This window comes from Diadema antillarum, unplaced genomic scaffold (genome assembly GCF_040938485.1).
Source record: "Diadema antillarum isolate AM-2024a unplaced genomic scaffold, OU_Dant_1.0 seq00001919_RagTag, whole genome shotgun sequence".
Classification (NCBI taxonomy): domain Eukaryota; kingdom Metazoa; phylum Echinodermata; class Echinoidea; order Diadematoida; family Diadematidae; genus Diadema; species Diadema antillarum.
The window spans coordinates 38,960-51,588 of NW_027272582.1; the positions used below are offsets into that span (position 1 = coordinate 38,960).

The window sequence follows — 12,629 nt, forward strand, 5'->3', positions numbered from 1 at the left end:
ATTCCTGGATCCGCCCCTGATACCGTACATGCTACTGTGAGTCTCGGTAAAAATGCAAACTTACGTTGCCAGTCAAAACTTAGCTTTTTTCTGTTACAGGAAACATACAGACACACACATACAAACAAACACGAGGCAGCTCTCTTATAAAAGAAGGAGAAGAAGAAGAAGAAGGAGGAGGAGGGAGGAGGAGGAGGATTAGCGTTGAAGGAAATTGAAGAGTTTGTTCGCAAAAACCGATAAGTCCATATTTGCCAAATGGAGATATTTGCGATTAAAGGTCAAGAAAAATAAAGGGAATAATAAGGCATTTTTTGCTCCTTTTGACCATAACTTCAAAGATATACTGTCACTACAGCTATGTGTAGTGAGGTCTTAGCAATTTTATTGTTTTTGTGTGAAGTTACAGGCCAAGACTAACTATCGTAAACAGGTCTGAAATGGTCAGTCTAGGTAAACCCAAGGAGGAGATAAAGCCCTACGTCCCCAGCTAATGTAAACATTCCATAATAACCCCCTTGTTTTAACTCAGTGAAGGTGGTTGGTATAATGGGGAGGAGCCCCTTTTCTGTGCACTTCTGTATAGAGAAAGGCATTGCAGCAGAGGAAACCGTATAAGAAAGTTCTATACAGCATTCACTTGATGATCTCTGTGTTTCAAAGCCCGAATTCGATTATTATCTCCGCTCCACTCCACTCCACTCCACTCAAGATCGATGACAAGTTGGATTCCAGGATTAAACAGGATTTAATCGTATATCTATGTTTCCAGTGTCGTCTGTTGAATCTTATGGCGAATAATAATACAGGGCGTATAACAGAGAACGAAACTCCTCAGCAAACGAGGTCTTCGTGAGCTGAGGCAGCCACAATAATAATCGAAGGCAATCTAGCAAAGCAAGAACAGTAATTGCAATACAGTGCAGAAGTCTGCACTTCCTCTGTCTGTGTCAAACTTGTGTTGCTATCCATTGCAACAAGATGTCTGCATCACCCTCAGATAGAAGTGAAGCAGCGATGAGTGACATCAGCTGCGTCAGTTCCGTTTCGAAAGCTTCAATCAAGAGCGAAAAGTTTGAGCTCAAAAAGAAAGAAGCAGCCCTGAAGGCCAGGTTGGCTTTTGCAGAAAAGGAAAGACAAGTCAAGCTTCAACAATTGGAAGAAAAAAGGAGGAAAATGAATGAGGAAATGCAGGCAGAAATGCTGAGACTGAAAGGGGAGGAAATGCTGCAGAAGTTGCAATTGGAGAGAGAAATTGCAGAAAATGAAGCAGTCCAGAAAGTGGTTGATGAGATGGGTGATATGCTTGGGATGGATCAGCCTGAGTTGCCAGGAGAGCAGCAATCTGGGAAAGAAAATGATCTGAGAAAGTTCTTGGATCATGCACAGTCAGATCAGCATCAAGCGCCATCTCAACAGAACCCGCCTTCACATGTTCAAGTGGAAACAGCGCATATTCATGCAGAGAAGCAACCCGAATCAGAGCAAACAGCGACTGCATTGGATCGAATCTCCAGTACAATGGAAAGATGTATGTTGCACATGGCAGATGCAAGCAGGCAACAAGGTGCCATCAGTCTTCAGCTGGCTGCATCTGGTCAATTGCCAAAAATAACGGTTCCAGTTTTTGCCGGAGATCCTCTCCAATTTCCGATGTGGAATAACGCATTTGATGCTCTGATCGATTCGAAACCGGTAGATCCCACTACGAAGTTAAACTACCTTGGACAATATGTGAGGGGAGAACCAAAGGATGTGGTCGACCATTACCTTCTCCTTGCGGAACTGATGATGCATACCAGAGGGCCAGATCTGTGCTGAAGTAGCGGTGTAGCGGCAGAAGTGTGATTTTTCCTCTATATTTGACTTATAATGCCTACACTCATTCAGAATAATGAGATGTCAGTAGAGGAGATCTGATATGTATATAGTTCAAATATATTCATAGAGAGACGTGGGTCATAAGGGTTATGACAGAGGTCAAAAGAGGACTAACCGTGTCAAGATGACGGATCACTAAGGGGAATCTGCCCGACCCAGTGCACTTAGCACCACTGTCGGCACTGTTTCAAGTATTTTCACTTCTAGAAATCTGGTTTTTTTTATATAATTTGTATAGAGAAAAGGGAGAATTGGTTTTAAACAGGCGAAACTTCTGACACTTCTTCACTGTGCAACTATCGGTGATAGAAGGCAGTCAGAACCAACGAAGCAGTGGAGGCTGCAAAATACAGTATGGGACTGTATGGCAACAATTGACTGGGGTTCTCAAACAGTTGGTAAGTTGAGATAGAAGCTTAATACTTGTTATTTCAGCCACACATCAATGATTGTCCCGATTCAATTGTGATATAAGAAGAAATGTTTGTTGTCATCATCATTTGGTATAACTAAAGGTGTGTACAATTGTACAGTTGTAGTAGTAAAGCTTTACAGCAATTTGTATGTCAAAATCTCAGTTATTTGAAGGAGATTCACACACACACACATAATTCCATGCATTGTTATGACTGTATGCAATGATTATAAACACTCCGTTGACATTACCTAGACAGGTAGTTTATATAATGATTTGTAGAAGGTTATGAAGTGAACCCTTCAGAATGGTGAAGTTATAAGACTTTGTCCGATTACATTGTAAATATCATTCAGTTCAAGTACAATTGTATTATGTTTATGTTCATTGATTACTGTACTATAATCAATTATTGTTTATTAGTAATATTAGTCAAGTATAAACAAGGTGAGCTATAACGACGCTTATGTACCATTTGCAGTAGGCATTTACAGTATAATTAAAGTGTATTATACATGTATTCCTTTGTTACAGTAAACCACTTCACCCATGAGACACTTTCAGGACACTTCTCTACGACACTACACTTCATCACATCACTTCATCCCACGTTTGAATCTTAAGTTCACGTCGTGATACACATTGGTGTATTTATGTTCAGTTGTGATTCTTCAAGGAATGTTTTGATGAATCGATCATTAAATCAGGACAGGCCTGGATTATTGATTCAAGCAAACAACGAGTTGGACAGTGTTTCATTATTTTCTCGACGACTGGTCGTGTGCCGGTGATGCAACAGTGCGTTTACAAGAACGAATCCCACCCAATGTAGTGAAGCTACAAGCGGTATGGAGACAGCACGCTAGTGAGCTGTTCCTACATGAACCGTCTGGAGAGGTGGCCCAAACTTAATGCCAGGGATGGTAAAGCTTTGAGAGAGTTCTCTGATTTTCTGGACAAGGTCACTGCAGCCAAGGTCATGGTACCCAACCTAGGCATTCTGGACTACCCACAAGAGAACGCCAAGCTCTTGGCTAAGTTGCCGCACTATTTGGATTCGAAGTGGCGGGACGTAGTGCTGAAGAAAAAATCACAAGGTGGAAAATGCTGCTATCCAACATTCACAGAGTTTGCAAATTTTGTGAGAGAGGCAGCTGAGAAGGCCAACATGCCTGAGCTAGAGAGCCCGAGATATGATGTGCAGGCAAAACCTGCGTCTGGTAGAACCACAAGCAGCAACTCTGGGCGAACATTCTCCACATCTGGAACAACAAGCCGACCAAACACAAAGCACGGGCAATATTCCTCATGCCCATACTGCGAACAGGCACATCACTTGGATGAATGTCAAGAATTTCAGAAGGTTTCATACAAGTCCAAGAAGGCCTTCTTCTTTCAAAAGGGATTGTGCATGGGATGTGCAAAAACAGACGCCCATCGAGTGAAAGATTGCACAGAGAGAAGGAAATGCAAGGTGTGTGAGGGAACCCACCTAGCCTGTCTCCATCGGGATGTGAAACCGCAGGGCTCAACCAATTGCACAACTGTGTGTTCCTTGCCAGACCAGGATGGTCGGGAGCACTGTATGATAGTTCCGGTCTGGGTGAGGCACAGAAGTAATCCTGGAAAGGAAGTGCTACAGTACGCCATCTTGGACGACCAGTCGAACGTTGGGTTCATTTCTGAGGGACTGCGGCAAAAGCTTGACATTGAAGGACCAGACACAACACTCCAACTGACCACTATGCACCACAGTGCACAAGTGAGGAGTAAGAAAATCAGTGGTCTCGAGGTGCTGGACTTCAATAAAGAGCACACCATCAAGCTACCAGACTGCTTCACCAGAGATGAGGTCCCTGCAAGGCGCTCCCAGATCCCAAAGGGCCAGGTGCTAAGACGTTGGACTCATCTTGCACCCATAGCAGACCACCTGATGCCGTATAACCCTGCAGTGGAGGTGTCTCTACTCATTGGAAACAATTGCCCCAGAGCCATCAGGCCAAGGGAGATCATCTGTGGTGGAGAGGACGACCCCTATGCGCAGAGATCTCTCCTTGGCTGGGGAGTCGTTGGGAGTGTCTGTCTGACAGCAACCAGTGATGAAGGAGTCTGTAATAGGATGACAGTGACAGAGAAACATCCTAGGTTCACCTTTTCCAGCAAGGTAAAAGAGGTTTTCAGTGCTGAGAAGGTCCTCCAGGTCCTTGAACAAGACTTCAAGGAGACAGACTCTAAGGGAGAGCCCTGCTCAGTGGAAGAGACCAAGTTCATGGAGATCCTGGAGAAGGGTGTTCAAAGATGTGAGGACGGGCACTACGAAATGCCATTGCCACTCAAGGCTCAGGAGCCAAATCTCCCAGTCAACAAGCCCCTCGCAATCAAGAGATGGAACCAGTTGTCAGCCAGACTGAGGAAGAACCAACAGTTCTGCGATGATTACAGAGCATTCATGGATGATGTCATCCAAAACTATGCAGAGAGAGTGCCGACAGAGCGTCTAGGAGTCCAGAAGAGAGTGAACTACATACCACACACAGGTGTGTATCATCCTAGAAAAAACAAAATCCGCGTGGTTTTCGACTGCTCTGCGAAATATCAAGGTGTGTCCTTGAACGACAATTTGCTGCAGGGACCAAATATGATGAATAGCCTTCTGGGTGTGCTTTGCAGGTTCCGCAAAGACTACATCGCTGTGACTGCAGACGTGAAAAGCATGTTTCACCAGTTCTACGTCACTCCTGAAGACAGAGATCTGTTGCGATTTCTCTGGTGGGAAGATGGGAACCCAGAGCGGCCTGTGGTAGAGTACCGCATGAAAGTTCATCTTTTCGGCGCAGCAAGTTCACCAGGCGTAGCAACATTTGGGTTGCGGCGAGCGGCAGATGATGGTGAAGGAGAATTCGGATTCTCAGCAGCCGACTACATCAGGACAGACTTCTATGTAGACGATGGCCTTAGATCTGAGCCAGATGTTCCTTCAGCGATCCAGCTCCTGAAAAGCAGCCAGGGACTTTGTGAGAAGGCAAGGTTACGTCTTCACAAGATAGCCTCCAACAGCCAGGGAGTGTTGGAGAGCTATCCACTAGAGGACAGAGCCATCGACACTGAGAGCCTTAACCTTGACAAAGGCCCCCAGACAATAGAGAAAGTCCTTGGAATTGTATGGTGCATCGCGAATGACATCTTTGGCTTCAAGATTGAGCTCAAGGAACGCCCCTTCACCAGGCGTGGCGCTCTTTCAGTGGTCAGCTCAATTTATGACCCGTGTGGCTTCCTGAGCCCTGTCATGTTGAAGGGGAAGCAGATTTTACAAGAGCTCTGCCGATGGAATCTAGACTGGGATTGCCCGATGCCAGATGACCTTCAACCGTGCTGGGAAAGGTGGCTGAATGATGTACATGAGCTAGAGAAGCTCAGGATACCCAGGTGTTTCAAACCAAGCAATTTCGGGGAGATCCAGGCTGTGGAACTTCATCATTTCTCCGATGCGAGTCAAACAGGATATGGGCAGTGCTCATACATCCGACTTGTGGACGATCATGGGAAGACACACTGTACACTAGTGCTTGGCAAGTCCAGAGTGACCCCTTTGAGACCCATTACAATTCCAAGGCTGGAGTTGGCAGCAGCAACAGTTTCTGCAAAGACAAACTCATTCCTAAGATCCGAGTTGAAGTATGCTGACATGAAGGAGTTCTTCTGGACAGACAGCCAGGTTGTACTCGGCTATATCAAGAACGAAGCCAGGCGGTTTCACGTGTACGTGGCCAACAGGGTACAGCTCATCAGGGACCATACCAATCCTGACTCATGGTTCTACGTAGACACTACTCAGAATCCTGCAGACAAGGCATCTCGAGGCATGACAGCTCAGCAACTCACTTCCAACGACATCTGGTTCAGAGGGCCCGACTTCTTGTGGAAGGATGGAGTGTTCCAGCCGACCGCAGAAGATTCCTGCACCATCGATGATGATGACCCCGAAGTGAAACGTGCAACTGCCCTGAAAACACAGCTGGAAGAGAGGATGGGCCACTTGGAGTCAAGTCGCCTTGAGTGCTTCTCTACTTGGCACTCTGCCAAGCGAGCAATCGCACACTGCCTGCAGTTGAAGGAGAAGTTGAAAGGGAGACACGATCGAAAGATGACCACTGGAACAAGGGAAACGAGAATTCCACCCATAACAGTGGCTGAGATGCAAGAAGCGGAAAGAGTTATCCTAAGGAGTGTACAGCATGAGCACTTCCATGAAGAACTGCAGGTACTGAGAGGTCTAGAGAACACTGGTGAAGTGGTGGACAGAGGCCAAGTCCGCACAAGAAATGCAGCAATCAAGAAAACCAGTGCCTTGTTCAGGCTAGACCCATTCCTAGACAGTGAGGGAATCATCAGAGTTGGTGGTCGGATAGATCGCGCCAACATGTCCAAGGACGTCAGACATCCCATCATCCTTCCTCGTAAGTGTCACATTAGCACGCTGTTGATTCGTGACTGTCACCAGAAAACCCAGCACATGGGCAGAGGAATCACCCACAATGAGCTGCGCCAGAAGGGATATTGGGTGATAGGAGGCACATCAGCAGTGTCACAATGCATTTCCTCTTGTGTGATCTGTAGAAGGCTTCGAGGTCAGCTGTCCCAGCAGAAGATGGCAGAGCTGCCAGAGGAAAGGGTAGAACCCTCACCACCATTCTCCTACTGTGCAGTTGATTACTTTGGGCCATTCCTGATCAAGGAACGACGCAGTGAAGTAAAGAGGTATGGGGTGCTGTTCACATGCATGTCGTCCAGGAGTGTCCACCTGGAGACAGCAAATAGCCTCAGCAGCAGTGCCTTCATCAACGCGTTGCGACGCTTTATGAACAGGCGTGGATCTGTGAGGGTGTTGCGGTCTGACCAGGCTACAACCTTTGTTGGGGCACGTGACGAGCTGAGGGAAGCCTTGTCAGAGATGGACCAGGAGAGGGTGCGAGAGTATCTGTTGGAAAACGGATGTGACTGGGTACCATTTAAGATGAATGTGCCCCATGCTCCCAATATGGGAGGAGTATGGGAGAGACAGATTCAGTCAGTACGTAGAGCACTTGAACCCTTGCTAAAGTCAGCTGGTAGTCAACTGGATGACGAAGCATTCAGGACCTTCATGACGGAAGCTGAAGCTATCATCAACTCTCGGCCTTTGACAACCAGTAACTTGTGCGACAGCGAAGCTCCAGAGCCGTTAACGCCACACCATCTGCTGACAGCCAAGCCAAAAATAATTCTCCCACCCCCAGGAGTCTTCCAGCGGGAGGACATCTACTCACGGAAGTGGTGGAGACGTGTGCAACACATCTCCAGTGAATTCTGGATGCGATGGAGGAAGGAGTATCTCCAAGGGCTGCAGACGCGGCAGAAGTGGCAACGCTCTGGCGGTTCAAAACCACTAAATATGTACAATTCAGTGAAATACTTGTCGCAATAGTTTTAACAAAGAAAAAATAAAGCAACGACCGATTGTCATAAGTTTCGGGTAATAGTTACCGTTAGTACATTGTTAAGTAGAACTGCCGAGAATTTGAACATCCAGTTATGATTCTTTCGGAAGTTATGCATTCATAAAGATGGTAAACCCGCCAAAAACAGCATGTCGCAATTTGATAGTTTTGCCGATATGTTACTATTATGCCAATGAAAGCACGATCTTTTTTCATTAAAACTTGTTCTAAGGCAAATTAAGCCATTTGCCTACACGTTAGAATGAAAAGAAATATAATCGAAAACTATTCAGTTGAATTATTTTGCAAGTCAAATTTGTCGCAAAGGCCTGTGAAACATACGTTACCATGATTTCAAGTTTTCCTTTGAAACATTCCCTGGGGTTGAAATTGTGTATTATCCATCCTAAAAACTTAGAAAATGTCTCGTCCAATGCTGTAAACAATAGTTGTGCCACCTGGTTATCTGCTGCAGAGAAAAAGCTTCAAGCACTAACATTTTTCAGACCGTATGGTTAAGAAATGAAACATACGTTACCACCGCTATGGAAAATTAAAAATGAAAATGTTACAAGGAATATACCAAACATAGGTATACAGTACCCCAATCTCTCCACTGAGTTTTCAATTAAGAGCCATTACTAATCGCTTGAAAAAGTCACATCGAAGGTCAGATGTAACTTACGTTACCGAAACATACGTTACCCCCGAAAAAATAACTTGATTAGATTCACTAACATTGCAACCATTCATCGATAACAAGTGCTATCTAGAGCCATCTCACTCCATAGTTGCTTAGAAACAGTCCTTGCGACAAAATGGCGCATCACGTTGACGACTCACAGGAAATTGACTGCACGAGATCTTTCTCAGTATCTGAGCGAACGGTATACATATTTTCAAAGTCATGATTAGCGTAATTACATTCAAATATTGGTACTTTTTTACTATAAGCAAGTACTTTGGTGTTTGTTTTGTCAAGGAGAATAACAAGTTTACATCTCACTCAGATATTTATACAACATTAAGGTACCTAAACATAGGGTCAATATTGTAACGTAGGTTTCACTTAAGGTAACGTAGGTTTCAATTTTACATCTGCATGTACACTGTCGTACTTTTCACCAAAGCTTTATCCTAAAAAAGACTAACATCCATAAATAAACAAATGAAAAACATATTTCAATTTCACGCTCGCACTAACCATTCTTTTTGGCGATAATCATTGTCAATGAGGCCCTGAATACCCTGGTAACGTAGGTTTCAATCACTCTAAATCAATCCAATATGTATGTTAATGATATATGAATGATGAAAATAATGGTTTTGATTTTAACTATCATATCATTTACTTCAAAGTTATAGTGATTGTAGTCTACCAAATTAATTACGTGACACTTCATTCCTTGCAATTAGAGGTAACGTAGGTTACGCAATTATGTAAGAATATCTTATTACTGATATGCAGTATGGATTTTCTTATTTCTCTGTTAAGGGAATCTTATCATTACCACTTGGGTTCCAAGAGGTCAAAATGGGAAAATCAAGAGCCAAGATTCAGGCCGATTACTGAAGAAGGAAAAAGGAAATGATTGGAGAAGAAGCCTTCCTTACTCTCTTAAAAAAATTGAGTGAAAATATTCACTCTTCATGGAGTGAATACAAAAAAAAAGTAAAATTGGAATGAATTTTGAGTGAAAAAAGTACATTTTCACTCATTTTGGGGTGAGCTCAGGGATCACTCGAAGATTTAGGAGTGGTCCCTGAGGTCACTCTAAAAAGAGTGAAAATGAACATTTTCACTCTAAATTCACTCTTATTTTTATTCACCCCATTAAGAGTGAATACTTTCACTCGATTTTTTTAGAGAGTAAATCCGAGAAACAACGTGTAAAAAAGTATTACGTTCCTGTGGAAAATCTTAAAAGTTGAGAAAAACAAGAACGCAGAAATAAAATGAAAGAGTTAAAAAGCACAGAGCCTTCGGCAAGAAAATAAAATAAGACTTAAACCGATCTTAGCAAAGGGTGAATGAAGGTGATAAAGTCGACTTGATTGACAAGGCTTGACAAGGAAATTGATTCACAAATTTAAAAATTTGCTAATGATGTATACTTATGTATGCTTTACAATGAAAGGTATACTGGATAAAAGTGTTGGCTTGTAGATATCAAATGGAAAGGATTAAATGTATGTAAATTTCTTTGTATATGCACCGTAAATCATCCATAAAAATTTCTACCCAATCAAACTCTTCCGAAATATTAATGAAAATATGAAGTTTAACCAAGAAAATAGAAGAAGGCGTCACACTAACGCTCTTATACAAACTTTTATATTATTTCACTTTAATACAACTCGCCACTTTTCCATTATTCTCTCCTACACTGGCTCTTACGCAGTGTACCTTTTATTGAAAGTTGCCTTTTGCAGAAAAATACCAGATTGTGAGTTTACAGTTGTCTTTTACAATGATGTAATATACATTGAAGACATTTTATATGTCACAGAACTTTTATTCTATGTAATGGAAATAGAAGAATTGCAATTTGTTCTTCTGACATTTCTATGCCTTTTCCATTGCCTCTCCCCCCCCCCCCCAAAAAAAAAGGGGGGTATCCAAATTATGAAAGGTGCGCCTTTTTGTGTTTATCATTGTTGTCTTTATAGACTAGTGTGTCATGGGTCAGTATACTCTCAATCTAAAACCGTGAGAAAGCTGTCTATTTACGTGACCACTCTTAAATTGTTCATAATTCTGTATTTTTGTGACTATTACCCAAACCATGCATTATTGTTGCTTAAAACGTAGAGATTTCTTGGCACATTATTGAATAATGTACCAAGAAATCTGTACGTTTTAAGCAACAATAATGCATGGTTTGTTCATTAATGAAACTCGTGATAATCATGCATTATTAATCATAAAGCAGTGCTGGTGTTTGCATTTTAAACTTCATAGGCGCTCTGTGATTTATTTCACATTTTTCACTCTTATGCCTGATATACCTTATTGATGTAAACTTTAATATGCTAAACAGTTAAGTGCTGACCAGTTTGTGCACTCACACTGTGCAATGTTGTTTAGCGATGCATCATTCCTTTTTAATGCACTTTCCAATGCATCTCCACTTTCGAGTGATTACAATCTGGAAACATATGAAACATACGTTACAATTGTTTATAGTACACACTGATACATTTTAGGGGTTCTTGACAATGTCTTTTGTGACTCTTATATAAATGCATTCCTTTGGTTTTAAACAGGGCACTTCAACAGGTAACTTTGAAGTGAAACTCATAATATTCAGACAAAATAAACTCTTGAAATTTAAATATTTTATTCAAATTTTTCATTTTAGGCCAAATGTATATACTATAAGGACGATAACATCATACGACAATTAAATAAATCTGCTTCCAGAAGTACTGAAGGTCTTGCAACGCTGGTACTCTTGATATTTATTAGAACTCTTAAAATGTATCTTCTTTTTTAGTGTCTAATACATTTATGTAACATACGTGACTCATATGCGTAACAAACGTTACCAAGTTTTGAACAGTCACATTTTCATTTGTCATATGGTGACTGAGATTGTTTGAGAATATGTGTAGGACAAATCCATCTAAAATCATCTGGCAGTTTTCTGCAAGTAATATGTGTACGAATAAAAAAAATATAGGAAAAAATCTAACTTTACATAGTTAACAACCTCTATCATATATATCAATATCTTAATTCACGGTTACAGTAACTCATCAAATGAATGAAAAATATAGCAGGCACATTGAAATAAGAATGGTCATATCTTCGAAACCATCCACCAATAGAAGGATAGTTGCGTTGTCCATCCCTAAACAGAATGAATATGGTCAAAGAAAAATAAGCGCAGTAACGTAAGTTACAGTGGTGAAATTTTCATGTTCAACTTCAAATTTCAGAACATAAAAAGTTTTCAACATTTGTTGCTCATTTTTGTTGAAGTTGAAGTTCAGTGTATCCTCTAGCAATTTTTCGTTGTCGGAATGTTTTTGAGAAAACTTTATTTTTTCAAAATTTCAAAACCTGAATTGTACATTTTTAATGGTTTTGGGCCTGGCGAAGATCTTCAGATCGGCGACATCGTCATCTCCAAGGAGAATGATGGACACCGCTACCAGTGGCCCTTGGCTCGAGTAATCAGTGTCTACCCAAGTGCCGATGGGAGAGTGAGAAAGGTGAAGCTTCTGATGTCTGATGGACTGTTAGATCACAAAGGTAGACGCACAAGTCCTGCTACAGAACTCGATAGACCTGTAAATAAGCTAGTGCGACTTCTCTCTGCCCCCCTCTAGTCGAACAATTTGCTCTGTGGTCTTCACTTCCTTGGTAGTCCATGGTGTAAGTGTCATGCGAAAGACACAAAAGAATCCCCATCAAGGAGCCAACACAGCGTCAATATTAAGCCACAGATTGAAAATGGTAGTATCAATGCATGACAGATGTTTGAGTAAAAGAGAAGACCTTCTACTGTGACCAAACAAAGTGTTTATATCGCTAATTGCACTTGATAAAGTTATACATGTGTTAGAATTAGAAATACATGGTATTGGCATGTTTGCTGTCCTATGGTTTTTCAAAGTAGCCTTGTACAATATCATAAGTGATGTAGAATGTAATGTTGCAAATCAAGAGTGCTAGTAAATGACAACATCATTTAAAGGAGCCATGTCACTACAGCTATGTGTAGTGAGGTCTTAGCAATTTTATTGTTTTTGTGTGAAGTTACAGGCCAAGACTAACTATCGTAAACAGGTCTGAAATGGTCAGTCTAGGTAAACCCAAGGAGGAGATAAAGCCCTACGTCCCCAGCTAA

The 12,629-nt window shown here is 42.0% G+C and overlaps 1 protein-coding gene across 1 annotated transcript; it reads left to right on the forward strand.

Annotated features, from left to right (window-relative positions):
* The first annotated feature begins 3,984 nt into the window (after positions 1-3,984).
* On the forward strand, positions 3,985-12,629 carry LOC139713166 (uncharacterized). The gene is made up of 4 exons (XM_071624914.1): positions 3,985-4,736; positions 7,146-7,710; positions 11,879-12,017; positions 12,545-12,629. Exons 1-4 carry the CDS (start codon positions 4,041-4,043, stop codon positions 12,627-12,629), a joined length of 1,485 nt encoding a protein of 494 aa, XP_071481015.1. The 5' UTR covers positions 3,985-4,040.